The sequence below is a fragment of the Ovis aries genome, chromosome X (genome assembly GCF_016772045.2).
Source record: "Ovis aries strain OAR_USU_Benz2616 breed Rambouillet chromosome X, ARS-UI_Ramb_v3.0, whole genome shotgun sequence".
Taxonomy (NCBI): domain Eukaryota; kingdom Metazoa; phylum Chordata; class Mammalia; order Artiodactyla; family Bovidae; genus Ovis; species Ovis aries.
In genome coordinates, this window is record NC_056080.1 from 35,700,009 (window position 1) to 35,727,680 (window position 27,672).

The 27,672-nt window shown below is 33.8% G+C and overlaps 1 protein-coding gene across 1 annotated transcript in view; it reads left to right on the forward strand.

Annotated features, from left to right (window-relative positions):
* The window catches only part of CFAP47 (cilia and flagella associated protein 47), a 507,991-nt gene that overhangs the window by 389,817 nt on the left and 90,502 nt on the right, over positions 1-27,672 (forward strand). Inside the window, exons 54-57 of the mRNA XM_042241764.2 lie at positions 185-293; positions 4,997-5,101; positions 10,657-10,813; positions 14,589-14,687. Of these exons, the coding sequence (XP_042097698.1) occupies positions 185-293; positions 4,997-5,101; positions 10,657-10,813; positions 14,589-14,687 (470 nt within the window). The remainder of the gene's footprint in view (positions 1-184; positions 294-4,996; positions 5,102-10,656; positions 10,814-14,588; positions 14,688-27,672) is intronic.

The following is a 27,672-nucleotide window of genomic DNA, read 5'->3' on the forward strand; positions in this document are numbered from 1 at the left end:
GGTGAAATCCCAGACACTGTCTGATCCTTTGGAGAACTTTGGAGCATAAATCACATCTCAGAATTTGGGTGTTAGAATTTGATCTTTTAGAGGGATGCATTTCAACCCATAATAGTCATCGAGTGTGTGAAATTATCATTGAACATTTTATGAACAAGTTCACTAGCTTCGTTTTTCCTTCCAGGGTTGCCACTGAGATGATTTCTTTAGATAATCCTACACATGAAACCTTAGAGTTGCATGCAACAAACAGTAATACTGAAAATTTTGTCCTGGAGATTAAGAGATTACCAGTAAGTATATTGAGAAAGCTGAGTAATCTACGACTACTAGAACATTTTGCAGTTCTGATTTTCGCATACCATGGGGCATTAGCAATTGAATTTCAGATGCTGTTTTTTTAAATATAACATTGGTGATATATATATATATATATATATATATATATATATATTGCACCAATTTTAATTTATCAAGAAAATCAGTACCATGTTCATATAAATTTTTGAAATTATAATGTATAGGCTAGATTCATGCTCATTTTCACTGATCTCTAAATAAATTGGTTGTGCTTTATTTCTGACCATTTTGGTAACCAGGTTTTTCGATAGTTACCTAGTAATGTGACTTTCTTTTCCCTTGATTTTAATTAGAGTGCTCTTTTTTTTCCCCTCTTTTTTTCTTTCTTCTTTTTAAAGAAACTTGATATTTTGGAGAAGGTTAGGTCCACAGCAAAATTAGACAGAAGGTACAGAGATTTCCCATACACATCTTGCCTCCACTCATGGGACTCATGCACAGTCTCCCCAGCTATTAGGGTCCCCACCAGAATTGTGCATTTTACTGATATGATTTTGACTATGATTAGTCTATATAAATCCTAGGGGGGCAGTTGTCTTTAGCTTTTCCTTAGTTCCTACCCACCGCTGCCTCCCCACAGACAGTGCTGACAGCTTTGCTTCCCTCTCCTTTCTCTGCCTCATTTTCTCATCCTTGGTTCCTGATAAGACTCTGGAGCCATTCATTGGGTCTCCATCCCTCTGTCTTCCCCCAAGTAACAAAACAAGAGCTGAAGAATCAGCATCCCTGTCTGTATTTCCAATGCATACCATACCAAATATATATAGTAAAAGACAAAACCATGCTTTCGAGTAAATTTCAAAATGATAGTTGCAATAGATTACTTTCTTCAGGGGACCATACAGTAAATGAGGAAGCCCTATTAAGTAGATATTGTATTTAGATAAGGGATTTTATTGTTTGCTGTTTGACAATTATTTAACAAATCTACAATTGTGATTTCTTTGTTTATACTTTAATACTTGTCTCTTGTTACTCACTGGTTGCCAGCTAATATCACGATATGAAATTAGTTCTTAATTGCCATGGTGTGTCAAATCAGATATTGCTAAGTATTACATTGCTAAAACTGGTATATATGGTGTAATCTTAGGAAATTATTTTAAAATGTATGTGTGTGTTTGTATTGCTTAACACCATATTGTCCATAAACTAAACAGAATATGATGGTCAGGCTATAGTTTACATAGAACTGAAAACACTCATTAGACGGTGTTGTATTCATATCCTTTGTATAACTACTTTTACAGAGAGTGTAAACTGTGTTTGAAGGGAAAACAAATGTGTTATATTACAGATACCCCCTTACATTACATAATGAAAAAGATCATCTCAACTTTAACATGTCCAACTATGGCTTTTTAGTCCATTCATTCTTTCATACATTTATCAAATATTATTGAGCACTGAATATGCAATTAATCTTAATATTAGGAAATAACTCAAAAATAAATCTACAGATGATTAAAGTATTATATGTTATAGAATCAATAGCACAGATTAATGGTAATGATAATAAATAGAAAGTATATTATATATCTGTATGAGTGAGTGAGTGAGTGAAGTCACTCAGTCGTGTCCGACTCTTTGCGACCCCATGGACTGTAGCCTACAAGGCTCCTCTGTCCATGGGGTTTTCCAGGCAATAGTACTGGAGTGGATTGCCATTTCCTTCTCCAGGGGATCTTCCTAACCCAGGGATTGAACCCGGGTCTCCCGCATTGTAGACAGAAGCTTTACCATCTGAGCCACCAGGGAAGTCCTTATAATATATATATAACTTTATATACATATATAGATATATATGTATGATTTTATTCCTGTTATTGTTGTATAATATTCATGTTTACATAGGTGAGGATTTTTAAATATTGATGATTATCCATAAATGCTTCACTATTTAAACAGATTATCAAGTGAAATGATTATATTAAAAACTTACTTTCTTCCATCTATATATTATGAAAAATATTAAAAAGATGCAGTAGAATAATACAGTGCACAGACTTACACCTTCTATCTTAGTTCTTATATTAAGAATTTAATTTTTCCCTCTCTTTTCTCTCTCACATTTCTTGCTATTCAATTCAAAAGTAAATTGTAGATACTATTTTAACAGTAAATACTTCAGATTATATTTCTTAAGAGCATTTTAGTCTCCATCATCTAGTATCTGGTCCAAATTTCATTTTACCTAACTGTTGGAAGAATATCTTTCCCTCTTGAACTAGAATCTAGTGTAAACTCAAAGATTGGAATTGGTTTTCCTAGTGACACTTGTAATAAAATGTTTTTGCTTGTAATGAAATGTTTTTAAGTGTCAGAAAGCTGCTATATTTAGCATATTATGTATATATGTATCCTATTACACTAAACAAGTAGGTTTGCTACAGTTAAATTCTATCCAACAGTGTTTATCTTTTCCTTGAAACCAGGGGAGATGAATTTTTCAATAAATTTTCTGTGGAAATAAAGGAATTGAGTTATTGGTTTGTTGTATACACAACCTCAATTTTCACCACTTGCCTCTGACATATACAAATGGAATTTGAGGCCAGAGAGGTCAAAGTATTTAAACTACATGATTAGTAAGTGGTAGAACTAGAGTTTAAAATCTCAATTAATGTAGTATTATATACTTTTACAATGAAATTGGTGATTTCTTTTATGTATATATAGGGAGGAGGGAGAGAAATCCTTTTGTCACATTTGCTAAATTGAAAGAACATGTAAAATGCAACTTTTCTAATTTTTTTTTGCTCAATTTGATTCTGAAATTAAACTCCTTAAATGTGCATTAACTGATAGCATCAACACATTTGAAATATCAGAGGAAGATCCAGCCTGAAATTAAAAAAAAAAAATTGCTGTAGATAAACCACACATATATATAATAAGGAAGTAATTAGCTCTGTTAATTCATGCAGCCATGAAATTAAAAGATGTTTGCTCCTTGGAAGGAGAGCTATGACAAATCAGAAAAGTGAAAGTGAAAGTCACTCAGTCATGTCTGACTCTTTGCAACCCCATGGAATTTTCCAGAATTCTCCAGGCCAGAATACTGGAGTGGGTAGCTGTTCCCTTCTCCAGGGGATCTTCCCAACCCAGAAATCAAACCCAGGTCTCCCTCATTGCAGGCAGATTCTTTAGCAGCTGAGCCACATTGAAGACCAAGAATACTGGAATGAATAGCCTATCCCTTCTCTAGCGGATCTTCCCCACCTAGGAATCGAACCAGGGTTTCCTGCATTGCAGGCAGATTCTTTACCAACTGAGCTACCAGGGTAGCCCTTAATAGTGTATTAAAACACAAAGACATCACTTTTCTGACAAAGGTCTGTCTAGTCAATGCCGTGGTTTTTCCAGTAGTCATGTGTGGATGTGAGAGTTGGCCCATAAAGAAGGCTGAGCGCCAAAGAATTGATGCTTTTGAATTATGATGCTGGAGAAGACTCTTGAGACAGTAAGGAGATCAAACCAGTCCATCCTAAAGGAAATCAACCCTGAATATTCACTGGAAGGACTGATGCTGAATCTGCAGTACTTTGGCCACTTGATGTGAAGAGCCAACTCATTGGAAAAGACCCTGATGCTGGGCAAAAGACCCTGATTGAGGGCAAAAGGAGAAGAGGGTGGCAGAGAATGAGATGGTTAGATAGCAGCACCAACTCAGTGTGCATGAATTTGAGCAAACTCTGGGAGAAGTGAAGGACAGGGAAGTCTGGCATGCTGCAGTTCATGCAGTCGCAAAGAATCCGACATGACTTAACAACTGAACGACAGCAACAAATTAACTCTGTTCTAAAAGTAAGTTTGTATGTTTGTTCATGGTTATTCTCAGAGTTCATTGAACAGTAAATGCTATGAGAATTGAAAGACATTGATAACCTGCATGTTTCCTTTTTCAAAAGTTATCTGGCAAACTATATTAGTGAAAAAATAATTTACTTACTTTTCAAACATATAACATTCATTCAGCCATTCTATAAGTGTTGATAGTAAATGTTTGTTACATTATTCACAGTGTAGTTTTTTGATTACTTAAGATCTTCAAGTCCTCATTCTCTTATGATAGAATTTTTAGCTTCTTTTACAATCTCTGAAGCAGTAACTCATACTAATACAATTCAGACTCAAGTTATTCCAGTAGGTCACACTTGAGGGTCTGTGTGATAGGACAAAGAAGATACTTCATTGTGCACTAAAGAAGAATATCTTACCTCTGTATTTAGACTGAGTTCATTTCTTTTGACCTCGCCAAGGCTACCAGTTAGGTTCCCAGTGGTTCGACATGGTTCTTGAAATGGACAATAAGCTATGGGTTCTTAAATAAAATGCACATTTCCATTATTGGGGATTCCAACTCAGCTTAAAAGCTTAATCCTGATTTCCTTTTACAGATCAATGTAGTTATTATCTTGGGGAAGAACATGGTGTATGTATTACTGAACACTGTTTAGTATCTTGGGATGTTTTACTAATATTTGCCAAGGAACCATGCTGTAAATGGTTACTGTGTACAAGGCAACATGTTAATCACACAAGCATCTACCTGGCATATATCTAGCACACAAAGATGCCAACTCAAGCAAAAGTATTGATTTTTGTTTCCCTTCTTGTTTCTTAATTCACGCAGCTGATCATACCTCCTAACTCAGCCAGAGACATACCTATTCACTTTCGTCCTTCTGCTCTTGGAAGAGCTAGTCATCAGACGTCTGTCATCTTTCACTGTGCTCAGGTATGATAGAGTATTCTTAGACCAAGACAGGTTAATTAAATTTTAAAGTTAATAAATATGTAAATCTAATTTATCCATTTGACATCTTTGCAAGCAAAACAACTTTACTGTAAATTATTATTTAAATGAACTTTTGAAAATATAGTATACATTATGTATGCACAGGCATTTAAGAAGGCATCTTTAAATTTTTAGATCACTTGAATGAAAGAGAATATAAACGCAGATTTAAAATGTAGGTACTTTAATGTAAATGCCAAATTGCTAGCATTTATGTTAATTTTCTGACTTGGATTTTATTACTCAAGTTTTCATGAACTTAAATATAAAATTGTATGAAATCTAATCTTGCAAGTAGTATGTTTTTTCCCACTTTATTTTCATCTGAATAATAATAATTTTTAAAAACAGTAGTTTATTTTTTAACCATTTCTAAACCTGTTACATACCATTCTAAGAATTATTTCAATTCATTGTCACCAGAGTCCTTATGGTAAAATTATGGTCAACCCCATTTTATGGACCAGTAGGTGGTTGAACCTAGGACTTCTTGCTTCAGCCCATCTTCATAACTATTTTTATAGCTACAGGCACACTGCCAAGTCATAACTGTTACTGCCAGTAAGAATTTTACATTATTTGTATGTTTATTATTATTTTTTACTTCTTCAAGTGTTGATGGGGGAGTAAAGTAAGTGGAAGGGTTTGCTTTATATCCAAGGAGCTTAGAAAATCCTGTAATCTGGGAGGGAGTGAAATCAGATATAATACAGAGGTCCCCATGTCAGTGAAAGGCTAATATGTAACTCAAAAGAAAGTGAAAGGGAAAGTCACTCAGTCATGTCCGACTCTTTGTGACCCCATGGACTATACAGTCCATGGAATTCTCCAGGCCAGAATACTAGAGTGGGTAGCCTTTCCCTTCTCCAGGGAATCTTTCCAACCCACGGAAATCCAGGTCTCCCACATTACAGGTGAATTCTTTACCAGCTGAGCCACAAGGGAAGCCCAAGGGCCTTCTTTTCCCCCAAAAATATGTAATTTAGAAAAAAAGTTTTTGAGGCTATTAAATTGTTTATATGATTACTGACTACTACATGACCTGAAGCAATACAATGGATTATGCTTGACTCTCAAAAATATATATATACATGTATATATTTTTTTTCATAATTTTTTTTTTTTCTGGGCACCATACGGGATCTTAGTTATCCAACCAGGAATCAAACCCATGCCCTCTGCGTTGGGAGCATGGAGTCTTAACCACTGGACTGCCAGGGAAGTCCTGTTGAGTCAAAAATATTAAAGAAAATAAACAGTAATCCTTATACAGAATGGAAGGTGTAGTAGAGATATTTTCTTTCACAGAAATAATCTTAACATGGCTTATCTTTTAGCTCATTGCTTCATAGCAGCGTCAGCCCTTTCATCTTCATTCTTGGAGATAACTTAGTTGCTTGCATTTCTGGTGGAACTTATATCTACTCAAGGTAGTCTGGCACATCAGCAGGGCAATGATGAGTTATTCATCTTGATAGCTTTAGAAAATCCTAGCCTAGAGGTCAAACTCACAATTCTTTATCAGACAGAAAAGAACTCAAACAAGTAAGTAATCAACTCAAATCTTTTTGTCAATCACTTTAACACAGGGCCTTGCTTTCAGTTATTCTCAGCCTCTCCTTCCAAGCTGTAGCAAATCTCCAAGGTTTCATCTCTGGTTAGACTTAAATCTAACTGACTGATTTGAAAAGACCCTGATGCTGGGAGAGATTGAAGGTGGAAGGAGAAGGAGACGACAGAGGATGCCATGGTTGGATGGCATCACTGACTCAATGGACATGAGTTTGAGTAAACCCAAACTTGATGATGTACAAGGAGGCCTGGCGTGCTGCAGTCCATGGGATCGCAAAGAGTCTGACACGACTGAGCGACTGAACTGAACTGAGACTTAAATCAATGTCATCCTTTTACCTAAAGTCCAGACCACATCAACCTTTTCAATGTATTACCCTAACCCTTGTGATTTTTCCTGCCTTTTCTTTTAATTTTTTTGCCTTTATTTATTTATTTTTTTGTCCTTTTTCATCTCTGAATCACTGAGGGCTTCCTCTTAATTCATCTAGTTGACATTTTGAGGCTTCCCTGTTGGCTCAGATGGTAAAGAATCTGCCTGTAATACAGGAGACCCAGGTTCAATGCTTGAGTCAGGAAGATCCCCTGGAGGAGGAAATGACAACCCACTCCAGTATTCTTGTCTGGAGAATTCCATGAACAGAGGGGCCTGGCAGACTACAGTCCATGGGGTTGCAAAGAGTCAGACACGACTGAGCAACTAACACTCATTGACAATTTTTTCAGGCAAAACTGTTTCATCCTAAAGTATTGATTGAACAAACTTTCTGAAAATGCAATATATATGATGAATGTGTAGGCATAAAAATAAAATGTTTTAAAAATAAAATTTTAGGGTTACTTTTCTAAGTCTGTGAGTTTGCAATTAGATTAACAACTAGGGAAAAACTCACATAGATTTCTGTTCCTCTCTTGATTTCACTGATGAATATATTTGAATTAACACACACAACTAAGTAGCTGATTAATCAAAAATCTATTCTGTTAGTGCTTGTAACTCTGTTAGTGCTTGTATTTCTGAAAATGGTTCTTTGCTGAACTTAAGGAAATGCCCATGGATTATAATTTATTTCATTTGTTTCCAGTTTGGATCCATGTGAAGAACTCTGCATTATTTTTAAAAAAAATCTAACTTTAGGTTAAGGTAGTTTGTGTAGATTTTGAATCTTGCGATTAATTTGGTTAGGGCATCACAACTGTGTATATCATAAACTCAAAATATGCTTCCAGAGTGTTTCAAAGAGATTGTGTCACTGCATGACAAGATAAGAGGAACAATAGTAAGCAGCAAATATGATAAACAGGCCTTTTCTTTGATATCAAACATTATGTTCTGAGATTTTTCTCTTGGTTTTCAGTCATTTCATTTTTATTTGCAAATAGTTTCCATTACTTATTTATACTTGATTATGTGACTTCCTGCATCTAAAGGTCAGAATAGTGGAAATGAAGGAAAAAAGATTAAATCAAAGTGATATTATTACCCAGTATGAGTCTGTGGTCCTTGCAGCCTGTGTCTATGGAAAACTCTCTTGATTCTCAGAAAGCTCAGATACCCATGAGCTCTACTCAGTGTGTGAGCCAGATCTACTGTCTTTCACCTACATTTGTTTCATTTTTCAGAAACATTGGAATTGAATCTTTGTTTACTGTGTCTCCTTTCAATGAAGTTTTAGATAAAAGATGAACTAAAAATGTTATATTTTTTAATGCACACATTTGCTTGGGCACTTTTTAATTTCTCTCTGTGAACCTAGGTTGATAATTTAACCAATGCTAGGGTGATTGTTAGTGATTAATGTCCAAAACTGGTGGGATGTGGTTTAACTTAAAAGCTCCAGTATTCTAGATGACTTGGTGAAACAAGAAAACATGATCTTCTGTTTTTGTAATTTTAGCTCATTTCCAGTTGTTTAACATAAGCCAATTTCTGTTATCCATGATTTGTTTTATAAAATAGCCAAGAAATAATTTACATAAAACAGTTGTTAATGTAATTGAACCCTGATACTTGATTCCAGTCAACCAATTGTGTATGATCAAGCTCAGGCATCATAAGTGAAAATACAGTGAACCTATGGTCATAGATTCTTTGAATAAAAGTAATGTAGGCACTTGAAGACATATGCAGATAAAACGTGCTTTTAATCCTCACTACTAAGACAGCATTTTATGGATTTGCTGTCACCACCCATCCTACTTGGAAAGAATCATAAAGTAAGTTTCCCTCTATTTATTGGAACTTAAGCTTGAAAACATCTCTGTAGTTTTAGAGGTGATAAACTAGGACACTGTTAGTCAGTTTCAGTTCAGTCACTCAGTCATGTCCCACTCTTTGCGACCCCATGAACTGCAGCACACCAGGCCTCCCTGTACATCACCAGCTCCCAGAGTCCACCCAAACCCATGTCCATGGAGTCGGTGATGCCATCCAGCCATCTCATCCTCTGTTGTCCCCTTCTCCTCCTGCCCTCAATCTTTCCCAGCATCAGGGTCTTTTCCAGTGAATCAGCTCTTTGCATCAGGTGGCCAAAGTATTGGAGTTTCAGCTTCAGCATTGGCCCTTTCAAGGACTGATCTTTAGGATGGACTGGTTGGATCTCCTTACAGTCCAAGGGACTCTCAAGAGTCTTCTCCAGCACCACAGTTCAAAAGCATCAATTCTTCGGCGCTCAGCTTTCTTCACAGTCCAACTCTCACATCCATACGTGACCACTGGAAAAACCGTGGCCTTGACTAGACGGACCTTTGTTGACAAAGTAATGTCTCTGCTTTTGAATATGCTGTCTAGGTTGGTCATAACTTTCCTTCCAGGGAGTAAGCGTCTTTTAATTTCATGGCTGCAATCACCATCTGCAGTGATTTTGGAGCCCAGAAAAATAACATCAGCCATTGTTTCCCCATCTATTTGCCATGAAATGATGGGACTGGATGCCATGATCTTAGTTTTCTGAATGTTGAGCTTTAAGCCAACTTTTTCACTCTCCTCTTTCACTTTCATCAAGAGGCTCTTTAGTTTCTTGTTAGTCAGTTTTTGTTTAATGACCTCTTCACTCATCAGTAACATTAGTAAAGTGTTCAGTGCAGAACAGAGTCTTAAGGGACTTTTATTCTAAATGAATACAAGGGTAGCATTTTCAAACAGAGGTTTATGAAATGTGGATGAAAACAGTGGCCACATTCAGTCTCCTTCGCATAATTTTTGAGCCATTCTTTCATTTCATGTGATAGGAGAATGTAGGCTGTACTAGATAATGGGAATAAGTAATATGACAATCGCAGTCATAAAGAATCCACCTGCCAGTGCAGGAGATGCAGGTTCAGTCCCTTCATCGAGAAGATCCCCTGGAGGAGGAAATGGCAACCCACTCCAGTATTCTTGCCTGGAAAATGCCATGAACAGACAAGTCTGGCAGGCTTACAAAGAGTTGGACACGACTGACCAACTGAGAACACAAACACACAAACAAGTTGTACTCCTTTTTCATGAGACTTCAGTCTATGCCTCACCTTCTTTCTTTAATGTGTTAACTACCTAAAATTCATTTGAAATTCTAATGTTTTGGAAGCTTCATACAATGTTTAGTACCCATTTTGTTAGACAAATTGATTTTTTAAAAAACCTTGAACAGAAATGCATGGTTTTCATTAAGATTTCTTTTATGTATCAATAACCTATATGCATTGAAATATGTTTAATAGTTGAATACTGGTCTTTGGCCTTTTTTTCAGTGTAAAAACATTGATTTTTTCAGTAAAATCAAAAGGAATTTGGAAAAGGAAAGATAAAATGATGCTTGTTAAATATTAACTAAATACTTTTTTCTCTGCCAAAATTTTTATGTGCTCTATATTTATTAAGTGTTACAAATAAAAAATAGGTAATTAGGACATATATGTTATGTATGTCTATCTTTAAACAGTTTAAAGAATGGATATTCCTCATCTCCGGAATAGGACTGTTCCCCCAGCCTCACGAAATACAAAAAGTAACCGCATACCTTCATCTTCAGGCATCTATTCCTATACCTTTCCAAAATCCCACCAAAGAAGATGTTTTGATCGATATCTTACTAACTGGTAAGTTGTTTTACTTTTACCTTACATATGTTATTTTGTAATTATTATTCTATCACACTTATTCTATCATGGAATCCAAGCATTTTAGAGGTAGTAGACACTTTGTAGAGATCCATTAGCTCAACAGCATCATTTTTTAAAGAGAAAACATAAGGTGTAAGAAATGCAATATCATGGCCAAAATCACAGCTCTAAAATGATGGAGCCAGAATCAGAAATTAGGAATCTGTGTACCAAGTCAAATTCTCCTAATTTTATCTGGAAACCCAAACATGTAAATTATTAATAGTAAATTTTTATAATTTTTATGATAGTACTCAAATATATCAATGCTTCTTCTTTAAAACTTTATAAAATAATAATAATAATAAAGTCAAAAAAAGCAAGAGTTCCAGAAGAAAAAATTCTAGTGTTATAATTTTGTTTCCTTTGCCTTTTTTCCATACAAATAGCATAGTCAGATTAAATTTTGGCTCCTACCAAGCTTGTTCCTCTTTTTATCTCATTTTGAAGATGTATTTTTTTAATTCAGTTTTGTGAAGTGCTTGATCACTTTGTTAAATGACCAAATAATATGAGTCTGAAATAAAGATCAACTATTATGCCTGGTAGCTCAGATGGTAAAGTATCTGTCTACAATGCAAGAGACCTGGGTTCAATCCCTGGATTGAGAAGATCCCCTGGAGAAGGAAATGGCAATCCACTCCAGTACTATTGCCTGGAAAATCCCATGGACAGAGGAGCCTTGTAGGCTACAGTCCATGGGGTCGCAAAGAGTCGGACACGACTGAGCGACTTCACTTTCACTTTCATTATACTATAGGTTTTATGAAACACATTTTAAATCTAATAACGGACATTCATAATTTTAACTTTTCAACTATTATTGCCATGTCTGCTAAAGCTACTACTACTACTATGATACATTTTTATAAAGTTCAATTTCACAGCTAATAGGAACACAAATGTTAGGGCTTATGATATAAATAACCAGTTTACTCTACAGAATGGTTACACTTGGAATTCATGCTGTCTTCACAAGTATATTACAGTATATTTTCTTGAACCTTGGAAGCCCTGAGTATCATCATTCTCCTTAACTTCTGTCAATCTGATTGTGGGAAATTGTATCTTATCCTCATTGTATATTTACTATTTTTTTTTCTTTTTACAAGTTTACTTTTTTTTTTTAAAATTCATGCTGAAACTGAACACTGTCATTTACCTGTTTAAATTCTCGTCTTTCCTGATCATCTCTTCTTGCTCTTGGTATGAAGTAATTAAGAAAAATTAAGAACATAATGTCATTTCATGTAAAATGCCCTTATTGATACTTCAACTATAATGAGAAGAGACATGCTGTTTAATAAAACTTGATTGCAGGCTCAAGGAAGTCAGCATTTTAATGCGGAAGAGACTTAAACATATGTATAAGTAGAAGGAAGAAGCCAGGGTTGAGCAAAAGTTAAAAAGATGTAAAGCCGGTGGGGTTTAACTGATGGGCCAAAGCTCAGAGAGAACTGGGATCAGGGTTGAGGTCGAAGGAAGAGCCTAGAACAGGAAGTATGTTTCCACCTTTGAACAGATGATGGTACCTTAAAACAAATGTGAATGTAGATAAAAATGTAGGTAGTAGAGGCACTTTGGGGTTAAGAGCAGTTAGGTTTATATTTTCATCTGCTGAGGAAAAGAGATATAGTAAGAGATTTGAAGAGTGGCACAGTGGGTTGATATAAATGCCTGGAGGGAAAAGAAGATAGAGCTGACAAAATTCAAATAAAAAAGGTATTATATTTGGCTGGGATTGGAAACTATAAATTAAGGTAAGCACCAAGAAAATATGTGTTTGTGAACTTTGTACCAGTTGTCAGGCTTACAGTTCTTGGTGTGGGAATACACAAGGCTGATTAATGGAACTTTCCAGGGAATGGAATTTTGAGGGCCGTTGTATCACTATGGGTATTATAAAAACATATTGGATCAAAATTTTAGCATTAAAATAAAATTAATTTCTTAATTTCATTTCATTGTTCTAAATTTTTTTCTCCTATATGACAAGAAAAAATAGTAAGCTTGATAATTTAAAATGTATTCTCTTTTCAAAAATTGATTTAAAAGTCTTTAATGTAAACTCACCGTATCCTGGGAGAATGTTTAGACTTAAAGGTTCTCCCACTTCATCCTTCAACCTGAAGAGACTGGAGACCAAGGAAGATGCTGACCTCTAACATCTTCCTCTCTTCCACTTTCTTCATTACTTTATGAAAAGATTCTTCCTTTCCTTTTCTTAATGATGGAATCTCTCTGTCCTAACTTCCTCACCCTTTCTTCTGTGGACTCTTTTTTTCTAGCTGCCATGTGCATATCTTCTTGTACTCATACTCCTTGGTGACTTGGCATCATAAGTTGGCCTGAATTATTGAAGGGCCATATAGAAACATGACTGACAAGAAGAATAAGAATAGCTAACTTATATGACAAAGATCATAAGAGATTTACTACAAGCAACTATATGCCAATGAAATGGCCACAGTATTTAATTCTTTATTCTGTATAGTTTTGTTGTCAATTTATGTAAAGATGTTTCTTAATTTCTAATTAGGATTTCTTAAATTCTAATTTTAATTCAATTCTAGGTTTGCTTTTTCAAACTTTCTAAATTTATTTTTGAATTTGTGAAACATATATTATTCAAAACTCATCTATATAAAATGTTCTGCTTAAAGAAATACCATTCCTGTAATTGAGCCATCTACCAATTTCTCAATCAACCATATAGATGGCCATCATCATTTGATTCTGATTTATCCCTACTGTGTTTATGTCTGCAAAACTGAGATACTGGATAAATGCATATATACACACATGGTTCTGTTTCATCCTCTTACACAAAGGTAGAATACTGTATGATTTCTTTTACACCTTGCTACTTTACCAATGTCTGAAATCCTAATAAAATGGTTAATGGACATCTTTCTCACAGATTTTTATGACTTTTAGTACTCAGTAATTTTTTTGCTACACTATTGATTATATACAACTAGTCTCTAGTACATAAATATTTTCATTATTTCAAATAATTTGCTATATAAATATGCCCCATGCATTTTGCTATACAAATAACATCTTTGTATATTTAAGATGTATTTCTACAAGTAGTATTGATGGGCAAAATGGTAAATATATATACAGTTTTACTCTATGTTACAAAAATCCCCTTATTATCAGCTGACATCTAGTTCAATATGTTTATGATTATAAATGTAAGTGCTGACAGAGACTTTTACTTTTTATACATGGTAGCACTAAAAGCAAGTACTTATTATATAACCCATAAGCACATTTTGAATAATTGATTGATTTTTGTAGTGGTTAATTTAAATTATTAACACTGCAAAAGTGTGTATTTATGCATGTATAATTATTAACTACTATAATAAATTTTTATTATTTATTTATTTTTTATAATCTATTTTTAGATGGTGGACTCAAACATGATCTCTTTAGTATCTTTTAATTTGAATAGTTTAAATGAAAATTCTAAGAATTTATGAGTTGAGTTTATAAGTTGATTTTTTAATATTATAGAGAAAACTATTAATAGTGATGAATATCTGCTTCAGGAATGTCATTTAAATCTAATCTTAAATATACCTTGAAAAATGATCTGAAAATTTCCCATTAAAAGGAAATTTTGATTCTATTTCAGTCTCCACTGGTTTTTGTCCTCTTGAATGTGACATTGAAGTCTGTTATCTCTTTATACTTTGATTAGGTGAGGAAAAGCCCAAACGTCTTGTCATGGCTCAAATCTGGGACAGCTTCATGGAGGAGACTTCTGCCTTCAAGATTAGTGGTGTGACTCACACAAAAGGTATGGGATTTCTGCCTTTATATTCTGTCACTCTATATGCTGTCACATTTCAGAGATGATAAATATATGTCTTATTGTCTTAGTAAATATTTAATGAAAATGAAATATACAAGTTAAAAATTTTTACAAGTTTTTTTAGTACATTGACAGAAAAATACAGAATATATAACCTTTATGTATAGTCATCACATCTTCATTTTTCATTCCATAATACATGAAACAACTTGTAAAAAAAATGTTATCTCTGAGATTTTGAATAGTTGAATGTCACATCATTTAATACATAAGTGTGTAAGTCAAAGATTTTAGAAAATTAAAAATACCTAGTGTGCTAAAGTTGCTTACACTTATGAAAAATAATTCCGTCTTTGCAAAGCTGACAATTCCGTGAAAATGTATTATAGGGTGTGTATATATATTAGTCATCCCATTTGAATATTGATGAATAGGAAAAAATTATAAGGCATAAGAAATAATGAAGTTGCTTAAAAATCTAAAGCTCACAAGCTATGACTTTGCTTAAAATATTTTTAATTGAAAAAACAATCTTCATAATTATTGTAAATATGATAAAATACAGATTATCTTAATTTAAAAATAATGGCTACAATCAGTAACTACTACTGACATTTAAATATAAGTGGGTTCATGACTTTCTTTTATTTTTATTCTAGTCATTTATATCAGCATTCTGAATCTTATTAATTTATTTCATTTGATACAACAACTCCATGTTTTAGGTGTTATTCTTACTGAATCAAGGAGACTGCAGTTCAGAAAAATTAACTTATGCATCAAAACAGTTATTTGCTAACAAAGCCAGACTACTGTATATCTGATTTCAGCATCTTTGTTTTCTGTTTCTTTGCAATATATTGAAAGAAGTATGAACTGCAGCTCACAAAAGAGAAAGTAAAGATGGCCAAACAATGACTAAAAATAAGTTCAGGGTCACTAATATTCAAATAGATGTTAATTAAATTGTAACTATCTAAGTTTTCTTTTTCCTTTCTTTTACAAAAAATTTTCCTGTTTCAATGAAATAGGAACAAATACAGATTGTGTGTGTGTGTGTGTGTGTGTGTGTTTAGTCACTCAGTCATGTCTGACTCTTTGTAACCCATGGACTATATAGCCTGCCAGGTTCCTCTATCCATGAGATTTCCCCTGGCAAGAACGCTGGAATGGGTTACCATTTCCTTCTCCACAAATACTGATTAGGGAAGTATAGAGACATAAGAGATGTGTTTTTGATCTCTGGCTTGAGGAGATCCCCTGGAGCAGGAAATGGCAACCCACTCCAGTTTTTCTTGCCTGGGAAATCCCATGGGCAGAGGAGTCTGGCGGGCTACAGTCCATCAGGTCACAAAGAGTTGGATGCAAAGAGCTGGATCACCAAATCATTACATAGTTGTTATAGCTTACAGTGATTGATGTTGGATTCATGATCTCTGAAGAAGAGAGTTTAGCTTCAGGATCAGGGGCAGGCTTGATCACTCAGAGTTCTTGTCTGACACAAGTTTTACGGTGAAGAAAGACAGAGAAAGCTTCTAACATAGACATCAGAGTGGGGGTAGAGAGTGCCCCCCTCTCTAATCTCAGCAAGGGAGCTATATACTTTTTCAGTTGGTTATTACAGTAAATCAAAAGAATGTCTCAAGGTTGTAAAGATCTTACCAGACCCACTCTCACAACATACAGTTTAAGATGACAAGAAACATGTCCTTGAACAAGATATGTTGTTGTTATATAATCATTGGTACAGAGTTTAAGGCAAAACATATCCTTGAGCAAGATGGGTTGTTTTGTTGTTTAATCATTAGCTCTGGCCTTAAAGAAAAAAAGAAGAAAATTACATGATTAAGATGAAGGGATGTTAAAAAGAAAAGTTTGTCCTTTTCTCCTCCTCTTCCCCCTCCTCCCACCGAACTCCTCCTCCTCCTCCTCCTCCTCCTCAGAGACCCCAGACTTCTTATCAACCTACCTAAGAATTAACTCTCTCAGTTGCTGAAAATCACTTTGTGTAATATATATAACGAAGCTTAGAAATTAGCACTTTTTTGACACAGTAATTCCATTTCTGATGAGATATTTTCGAGAAATAACCAGAAGATGGATTATTTTACTCACAGAGATGTTTGATATTGAGTTATTTATAACAACAAAAAAATTAGAAACCACCTTATGCCAAATAACAACTTTGTTTTTGTAATAACTATTTATATGTCTGCTTATATTTCAATTTTACTAACCCATTAATATGAGACGTTTTCTTCTTTTCTCATTTCTTCAATTGATTTTACGCTTTCAAAGCCTTTGTACATTGTAAATAAGTTGAAAGTTTACCTCTATTTTCTTTTTTCTTTTCCTTTGTTTATAATGGGGAAGGAGTTACAGGTAGGTAGGCATCTTTTTCATTTTCTCCTTTAATTTATCCAGATTTTGGTTTTTATACTATGAAATTGCAATCTAATTTGATCCCCCCCTTAAGAGGCAAGATTTCTATCTTTTAATTAAATGATAGTTATTATTTTGTTGTGATTTATTTTTGCAATGTGATATTCTATATTCAGATCATGTATACTCTGCTACACAGATCTGTATTTCAGGTCTTTTCCCAATGCCATACAGTTTAAATCCTACAGGTTTATGTTTTCTTATTTTATTTATATTTTCTCATTGTCATTTCAATCATTCCTTTCCTTTTATCATCTCTTTATCCTTATAGAAAAAAATTAGAACAACTTATAAACAAGTTCTTAAAAGTCCCAATAAACAATGGGATTGAAATTACATTAAACCTATAGACAAATTTGGGGGTAACTGCACCTTTATAATATTTAATCTTCTTATCCAGGACCAATAATTTCCTTAATATTTTTGAGTATAGTATTTATAAATATTAATGAAGTTTATTTTTGCTTGAAAAAAAACAAGTTTCCATTGGCAGTACTTTTATTTAAATAATACAAATATTGTGTAATGGTGGTCAAAAGGTAAAAAATTAATAAAATGGCAGGGAATCATTCACTGTAAACATAAAGTTGAATATGGAGATTATGGAAATTGTTTCTCTTACCAGAGTCAGAAATCTTATTGAATTAGTTTATAAAATTTCCATCTTTTTTACTAATTTTGAACTATTTTATATGGAAATGACTTTGCTCATTTTTTTTATGCTTCCTTTTTTTTTATTCCTGGGTCCTTATTCTGCAGCAAGTAATTTTTAAGACATTTTCAAATTAAAACCTAAATAATCCTTTAGGAATTATATATAATGTAATTTCTGTGCAACACAGAGACCAACATTTTGTGTTCCATAAAAATTTTCAGATTTTAAAAATATAAAAATTACAAATGTACCTTCTTAGTTATAATTTATATTGTTAATGCTGTCTTCAAATGGTTTTTAAATTTAATGCAGTCTTCTGCTGGATTTTTCATCTAACAGTGGACACCGTGTCTATGCAATGGGTTAACATTTCAAAATATATTCCCTGCTGCTCTATAAAATAAAATTTCTAAAGAGGATTGTTTATTTTCAAGAAACTTCCTATTTGTTCTGATATTCTTATATGATATAATATTAGTGTTAAGGATGAGTTGGATAACATAAACACTAAAAGTACGACAGAAATGGGATCTCTGTTTCTTACAGTGCTATTGGCTTTTTAAAGACTTTGGAATTCTTTGACTGTATTGCAAAAATTGCCTCATATACTATATAAAGCATTTGTAGCCTTAAAAATAAGTCTTTCTACATCTGCATGCTCTCAGATGAACTGATTGAGTGGTGAGGTTCTGAACTTGCATTGTCCAGTTTGCCATGTAATGTGACAGTGCATTCAGTTCAAATCAGTTAAATGTTAGACATTAAAGGGAAATCAAGTAACAGCTGGTAAGACTAGTATATATTCCTCAGTTCTGAATGTTGCTGCTTCAGTCTGTGGTAAGCTTGTCTATGCATCATCCCAATCACAACCTGACTTTACCAGCATTTTGGTCTATATAATGACAGAAGGACATGGATAAAAATAATTTTTGCAAATACTCCTCATATTAAATCATATTAGTTCTTTCTGAAATTGTAAGTTCCTTTGCATTTATGAAATCCCTTAGTAAAATTGAATGGGTGGGTGAATGGATTGATAGATGGATAGATGGATGGATGGATGGATGGATGGATGGATGGATGGATAGATATATACATAGTAACCAAGGCAACAACCCTAGCCATTGAAACTATTTTTTACATTGGAAAAAGATGTTCACATCCATTTCATTCCTCAAAGGAAACATTTTTTTTTCTAGAATTTTTCTTCCTTAGACTGAGTTCTATACTAAGCTATAGATGAAAGGGAAAGGAAAAGGAAAAGTCACTCAGTCGTGTCCAACTCTTTGCAACTCCATGGACTATATAGTCCATGGAATTCTCTAGGCTAGAATACTGAAGTGGGTAGCCTTTCCCTTCTCCAGGGGAACTTCCCAATGCAGGGATCGAACCCAGGTCTCTTGCATTGCAGGCGGATTCTTTACCAGCTGAGCCACAAGGGAAGCTATAGATATTAATAGCTAAATACTTCATTTTGTTTTTAGTAGTTTCACTGTTCTTTTGTTATCTTTTTGTCAAAACTGGTGACAGGAAGTAGACAGGAGGAGGAAAAAAAAGGTCTTCCTGTCAGTGGAGAATCTTAACCTGCCAGGTTTTCACTTTGAAACTCATTCTTGTCTACACATCTAATTAGGTCAAGTAACCAAGAATGAGACAAGAGTATAGGTGAATTGTGATCTCAGAAGACATCCTTCTATAACACTGAGACATGTATAAGAGTTGCAGTATTTTTTTTCTCTTTTACTAGTAAGTATTCAAATGTCACTGAAGGAAAATCAAGATTAAACTCTCGAGAGAAAAAAAAAATCTTAGCTGGAACATTTTCATGGATCCTCTGACTGTGTTAGTTAAGAAAAAGGGAGGGGGGCATAGATTAGCATTATATATCATAGTGTAGCACTAAGGAGTAAGTAGAAATCTATATATGTGTAAAGTTAGACCTAGGGCTTTAGGAAGGGAGCCACACTGCAGGAGTAGGACATTAGACTTGCAGTGTGAGAATCTGTGTTCTGTTTGTTTGTTTTCTCCCCCTTGATCTTTTTTTTTTTTTTTTTACTGTAATATGGAAAAGTTGTGTTAGCTTGAGCTGGTTTCTGTACTCTCTAGACCCTGTTTTAGAAATCAGAAAAAGTAGAAATCAATTTTACCTAATAAGATATTTTTTTCCTGATATTTTTTTGAGCAAATGCAGTTGTGCATGTGATGAAATGTCTAAACATTAAAATTACGTACAAGTATTGGTTATTAGTATTATTTGCATAGGTGAAAAGAGGTAAATGCAAAGATGAATTCCTGATTTTCTCAGTTTTAGATGAAATAGGATCTAGCACACTGCCAGTACATGCCAGGAAATATATTTCTGAAAAACAAACAAAGCAATAAATAGCAGTTATTTTTCTTCTGAAAACTGCTTTTTAGGTAAAACAGTTAGGAGAGCAATGATTTTAATTTTCATCAACTACTCATTGATGAAAGTCTTGTTGCCTTGATCAATACCTTTTCTAGAAGAGGATATATTACAGAACAGTAGGTATCTTTTTATAGTCATATTTATGTTTTAAGAGTATCCAACTGAACTTTCAGTTCAGTTCAGTTCAGTTCAGTCGCTCAGTCGTGTCTGACTCTTTGTGACCCCATGAATCACAGCACGCCAGGCCTCCCTGTCCATCACCATCTCCCGGAGTTCACTCAGACTCACGTCCATTGAGTCCGTCATGCCATCCAGCCATCTCATCCTGGGTCGTCCCCTTCTCCTCCTGCCCCCAGTCCCTCCCAGCATCAGAGTCTTTTCCAATGAGTCAACTTGTCACATGAGGTGGCCAAAGTATTGGAGCTTCAGCATCAGTCCTTCCAATGAACACCCAGGACTGATCTCCTTTAGGATGGACTGGTTGGATCTCCTTGCAGTCCAAGGGACTCTCAAGAGTCTACTCCAACACCACAGTTCAAACGCATCAATTTTTCGGCACTCAGCCTTCTTCACAGTCCAACTCTCATATCCATACATGACCACAGGAAAAACCATGGCCTTGACTAGATGGACCTTAGTCAGCAAAGTAATGTCTCTGCTTTTGAATATACTATCTAGGTTGGTCATAACTTTTCTTCCAAGGAGTAAGCGTCTTTTAATTTCATGGCTGCAGTCACCATCTGCAGTGATAGATATGTATATTTATATCTAACTTTATTTAAAAAATAACTCACACTTGTTCCTCCTTTTGCTATCCCTAATCCTTTATATATTCTGTTCATTCAAAATTTTAATTTAAAAACTCAGCAAATTTCTATTATTCATATACCACTTTCACAAATTTTGGCATTTCTTAGTATCACCTATATAATAATTTACCTATAGTATTTTAGTAGAAAGCAGTGTCACTTGTCATGAGCTGTACAACGTACTCTGTTCCAGGAACTAAACACTTTATATAAATATCAATTCATTTAGTCTTCACAAGAACCCTAGGAGATAGATTCCATTAATAGCACTGTGTTAGAGATGAGTATACTGAGATGTGTAACTTATGCTGATAAGTTATATCCAGGATCACACTCACAGTATGTGCTGGAACTTGAGTTCGAATGTAGGACTTGGACTCTTACCCAATTATGCAATACTGTTTTAAACAGAAGATAGCTATAAAATGTCAGTAAAAATAAAATGAAAACTTTAAATATATGTCCAAGTTTCACTCAGAATATCATAAATGCCACTCTTGCAAAAGAAAAAAAAAAAAAAAACAAGTCTTCCTGGAAAGCAGTCTCTGAGAAGGAGGTTGGTGTGCAGGAAGTGTACTAGTGGGCAGTATATGAGGATCTGCAGCACTGGGAGAGAGAGGATGAAACAAAACTGAACAGAGGGAGGTGAGGACAAAAGTGTCAGCTCACACCTTGGCAAGCACTGAAACAAGGAGAGCTCTTCAGAGTCTCCCCAATTGGAGATGAGGAGGCCAGGATTTTACATCTCATTTCCTCACACCCATCCCTCCCACCCCAACCCCATCAATTCATCATGAAATGTAGTCTAATCCTGGAAAGGAGTTTAACTGGGTCAGGTGACTCTCTTCTGCTGAAGGCAATTCTCCCAAAAAGTTGATATCTAGGCACTGTATATTGGCAATAATCTTGATAGCTTGGGGCATAAAGTCATAAAGATATATCTTCTTTTTAGTAGAAGCATTATTGTTCACTTTTCCTGATACTTATCTCAATAATTTTAAATATGATAAGATGTCAGAATCAAGGTTCATTTTATTCATTTTTTGTTATTATTCAGTGACTAAGTCGTGCCCTGACTCTTTGTGACCCCATGGAGTGCAGCATGCCAGGCTCCTCTGTCCTTCACTATCTCCTGGAGTTTGCTCAAATTCATGTCCATTAATCAGTGACACTGTCCAACCATCTCATCCTCTGTTACCCTCTTCTCTTCCTGTCCTCAATCTTTCCCAGCATCAGTGTCTTTTTCAGTGGGTCAGCTCTTCACACCAGGTGGCCAAAGTATTAGAGCTTCAGCTTCAGCATCAGTCCTTTCAATGAGTATTCAGTTTTGATTTCCTTTAGACTGGTTTGATCTCTTTACAGTCCAGGGGATTCTCAAGAGTCTTTTCCAGCGCTACAATTTGAAAGCAATATTATTCATTATGTATACATAATTGTCCTATCACCATTTATAGAAAAAGTCATCCTTTCCTTACTGAAATTGCAGTTACACTTTTCTCTTAAATCCACTGACAGAATGTGTATGAGGTTTTTTTTTGTTTGTTTGTTTGGTTTTTTCTGGATTCTGTTCCTTTCTAGTTGTCTGTTCATATGTTTTTGCACCAATACCATGTATCTCAACTACCATATGGCAAGTCTTAATATGTAGTAACATAAAGCCTTCACATTTTTCCTCTTCTTCAAGATTGTCATAGTTATTCTAGATGCTTTGGACATTCATAATCATTTCAGAATCAGCTAGTAATTGCCAAACACACACAGGAGCACAGATATACACATGTTCCCTTGTGAGGACTTTAATTTAAATGTATTGAAACTATATGTTAATTTGTGAGCAACTGTCATCTTAGAAATACTAAGTTATTGAGTTTTTGAATCCAAGAATATGGTGTTTCTCTTCATCTAATTTATCCAAATGGCTATCTACTATATTTCTTTAAGATTTATTTAAAAGCCCATTTATCCCTACTGATTTCACATGCCAGCATTATCATAGACTAAACTGCCATATGTACTTCAGTTCTTTCTGAATTATCTCTACTATTCCACTGATCTGTCTTTTAGAGCCCAAATTACACTGTTTCAATTAGAGAGGCTTTATAATGTGCTTTAGTATGCGTTGAAGATAACTGTCATATTGCTTTTCCTTTCTAAGATTTTATTGGCTGTTATTCCCTATTTATTTATCTGTATGAACCTTATAATAAACTTGACTACCTCTAGAGAAAACCTGAGAAAATATTTACTGGGATTATTTTAAAGTTATAATTTAAATTGCAACTTTATATATGTAGAAAGAAATGACATTTCTGTGATATTAAATCTTTGTATTAGTGTCATTTTATGTATTTTCACTAGTTCATCAGCTTTGTGCCTTCAAAAACATTTAAATTTTATTTTTAAAATATTTTACAAGTGTTCTAATGGGCAAATCATGCTTAAAACTAATTTTGATCACTTTTTAAGAATAGTGATAGTATTGACAATATATCTTATTCTTTTTGACAAGTACAATAGAAAATATAGTTTGTTGTCACATAATACAAAATACCTTTATGATTATTTATACTTAATAATTTCTTCCTTATTTTAAGTATAAAAGCTCACTATTATATTTTATCTTATTGCTTCCTAGATAACTAAAAGGCTTTACTGAAAGTAACACTTTGCTCAAAATAAAAAACCTTCAATCATTTTAAGGAGAAAGATGAATATAATTAAAAGTGCTCATATAATGACTATCATATTACTTTATTACTCATGATATTCCATGATGCAGTGGTAAAAGGATTAGCACACTATACAAAACATTTTACACAATGTAAATAATTTCTGTAAGAGCTAATTAAATTTTATCTTTGATTTAAAAGAAAAGATTTAGAGCCTCAATTTAGATTGTTGTCTGCAGAGCAATCTCAATGTTAGGGAATCCTACTTCTGGTTAAAGATTCCTGGCAGAAAAGCACATAGAGAAGATACATTTAACCATGTTGGTCTATTTATATTTTTCTTTAAAACATCAGGCCTTTCTTTTTCCACATAATTGTCTATATCTAACTGAAACTAATCAAATATAATTTTAGTCATTTTCATGTAACTTAAAAATTCTAATTTAGCTTTATTTAAATATAGATGTATAGGTAGACAGATAAATGTTAGGTAGCATCCCCTGTCTTTGAAAATTAATGTCTCTGTTGTCAACATGATACCATTCAGTTAACCATTGTAAGAAACGCATTGGGTTCCAGGAAGCAGAACTTTCAGACCTAACATTAGTGTTTACATTTGGCTTCATGTAAATTGTATTTTCATAACTTTTGCCCATTTTAAATGATATTAGGTTGTTTTACATCTGCCATTAATTTGAAAAACTTTTTCATGTCATCAGTTCAAAACCTTTTTTTAATTGAAGTACAGTTGATTTACAATATTGTTTCAGTTGTACCAGCAAAGTGATAGTTTATCATAAGATATTGAATATAGTTCCATATATACTATAATAAATCCTTGTTGCTTATCTATTTTATGTATAATAGTTTGTATCCATTAATCACATACTTCTAATTTATCCCTCCTATCCTCCCTTTTTTCCTTGGTAACCCAAAATTTGTTTTGTACGTCTGTGTGTTTTTTTCTGTTCTATATATAGATTCATTTGTATTATTTTTAGATTCCACATGTGATGTCCTTAATATTTTTTTTCTGTCTGACTTACTTCACTAAGTGTAATATTCTCTATGTTTATCTATATTGCTGCAGATGACAATAGTTCTTTTTATGGCTGAGCAGCATTCCATTGTGTGTGTGTGTGTGTGTGTGTGTGTGTGTATTTGCCTGCGTGTGTGTATATGTCACATCTTCTTAAGCCAATCATCTCTTGTTGGACACTTGGGTTTTTTCCATGTCCTGGTTATTGTAAATAGTGTTCTATGAACACTGGGGTGCATATATCTTTTCAAATTAGAGTTTCTATCTTTTCTGGATATATGCCCAACAGTGGGATTACTAGACCGTATGGAAACTCTATTTTTAGTTTTTGGTTTTTTTTTTTTAAGGAAATTCTATACTGTTTTCTATAGTGGCCATACCAGTTTACTTTCCCACCAGCAGTGTAGGAGAGTTCTCTTTTCTTCACATTCTCTTCAGCATTTATTATTTGTAGGCTTTTTGATGATGGCTATTCTGACCAGTGTGAGGTGATACCTCATTGTGGTTTTGATTTGCATTGCTCTAACAATTAGTGATCTGAACATCTTTTCATGTGCTTGTTGGCATCTGTATGTCTTCTTTGGAGAAATGTCTATTTAGATCTTCTGCCTAATTTTTGTTGGGTTGTTTGTTTCTTCAGTATTGAGCTGTTTGTATATTTCAGGGATTAATCCCTTGTCAGTCACATCATTTGCAAATCTTTTCTCCCATTTCATAGGTTGTCTTTTCATTTTGTTAATAGTTTCCCTTGCAGTACAAGTGCTTTTAAGTTTGATTATGTCTCATTAGCTTACTTTGCTTTTATTTCTTTTGCCTTGGGAGACTGACTTAAGAAAATATTGCTGTAATTTATGTCAGAAAATGTTTTGCCTATGTTCTCTTCTAGGAATTTTATGATGTCAAGTCTTATATTTAGGTTTTTAAACCATTTTGGGTTTATTTGTGTGTGTGATGCAACTGTGTGTGCTCATTCACAGTTGCTCAGTCATGTCCGACTCTTTGTGACCCTATGGACTACCAGGCTCCCCTGACTATGGAGTTTTCCAGGCAGGAATACTGAAGTGGGTCACTACGGCCTCCTCCAGCAGATCTTCTCAACCCAGAGATTGAACCTGCATCTCTTGTGTCTCCTGCAATAGCAGACAGATTCTTTACCATTGAGCCACTTGGGAAGCCCATATAATGTAAGGAGGTATTCTAATTTCATTGATTTATGTGTAGCTTTCCCAACACCAGCTGTTGAAGAGACTGTCTTTCCTCCATTGTATTTTCTTGTCTCCTTTGTTGTGGATTAATTGATCACACATGTGTGGACTGGAATTATTTTGGGGCTCTCTGCTCTATTACATTGATCTACGTGTCTGTTTTGTGTTGAAACCACATTATGTTGATTACTGTAGCTTTGTAGTATAGTCTGAAGGACTATGCTTCCAACTTTGTTCCTTTCCCTCAGGATTGTTTTGGCAATTCTGGATCTTTTGTTGTTCCATATGAATTTTAGAATTATTTGTTCTACTAGTTCTGTGAAAAATGTCATGGGTGTTTTGATAGGGATTACATTAAATCTATAGATTGCTTTGGGTAGTATGGGCATTTTAATAATATAAAAGTATGTACATTGTCAAACAGTATTTCTTCATCTGTTGAGATAATCATGTAGTTTTGTTGTTTCTTCTGCTGATATGATGTATAACATTGATTGACTTGTATATGTCAGACCATCCTTGCAACCCTGAATGAATCCAACTAGATCATGGTGTATGATCCTTTTATATGTAATGTGGAATTGATTTTGCTAATGTTTTATTGAGTATTTTTACATCTACAGTCTTGAAAGATATTGGCCTATAATTTTTTTTCTTTATCTTTATCTGGTTTTGGTATTAGAGTACTGGTGGCTTCATAGAATGGATTTGGAAGTGTTGCCTCCTATTCAATTTAGAAAACATTTTTGATACGTCCCTGGGTGATAACTTCTTTCAATCTATTATTTGTTTATTGTGTTTGATTATAAAATTTTCCCATAGGTTTTTTTCTTTGTTTTGCAATTTTATCATTGAATAGCCCTTTCTTTTCTATTCCCTGAGTCACCTATCTTGGTTAGAAAGATTTTCTCCTTCAAACATTGTGCAAATAGACTACTAATTTTTTTTCCTAACCTCTTGTAGAGTTTTAAAATATGTATATTTAAATATGTAATTCATCTAGAACTTATCTTTATATTTAGTGTGCAGGTTTTCCTATTTGTTTTTCCTTTAGCTAGATATCTGTTGTGACTGTATCATTTACAAAATAATCCAGTGCTTTCCCAATGAATGGGAACAATATTAATATATAAATTGTATATTATATATTAATTATTTAAATTTAAATCAATAATTATGTATAAGTTAATTTATATGAAGAAATATTATCATGATTATAACATATTGATGCATATTTGAATATATTAATTCTTTAATATATTTAATATTATATAGTATTTTAGCTAATCAAAGCATATGTTAATAAGATAACATTCATAAATACGTACTTCAAGATTTCTTTATAGTCATTCTATATGTTGTTTCAGTAATTTGGTTATAACTAGCCAGTACTTTTTTAAAAATTTGTGATATTTATGGTGTGTATTTATATCTGACTAGTCACTTTCTCTATTCTCAATATGATATAGAAGAAACCAGAAATTTAGATGTTGCTTTAAAAATAGCCCATCATCAGTGTATTTGGGAAGTAAGAACAAAATTCTATTATTGACTTTATTAAACCATCTTAAAACAGTAATTCTTATAGTTTTTTATGTGCTTATGGATAAGTACTTTATTTTTCTTCTTATATTACCTGTCTATAGTCTTTAAATACTGACACATCATTTACCTTAAATGCTTATTTTCACGAAATGGTTTAACAAAATTCTCAAGAGAATTTCATAGTTCCAACTCAATT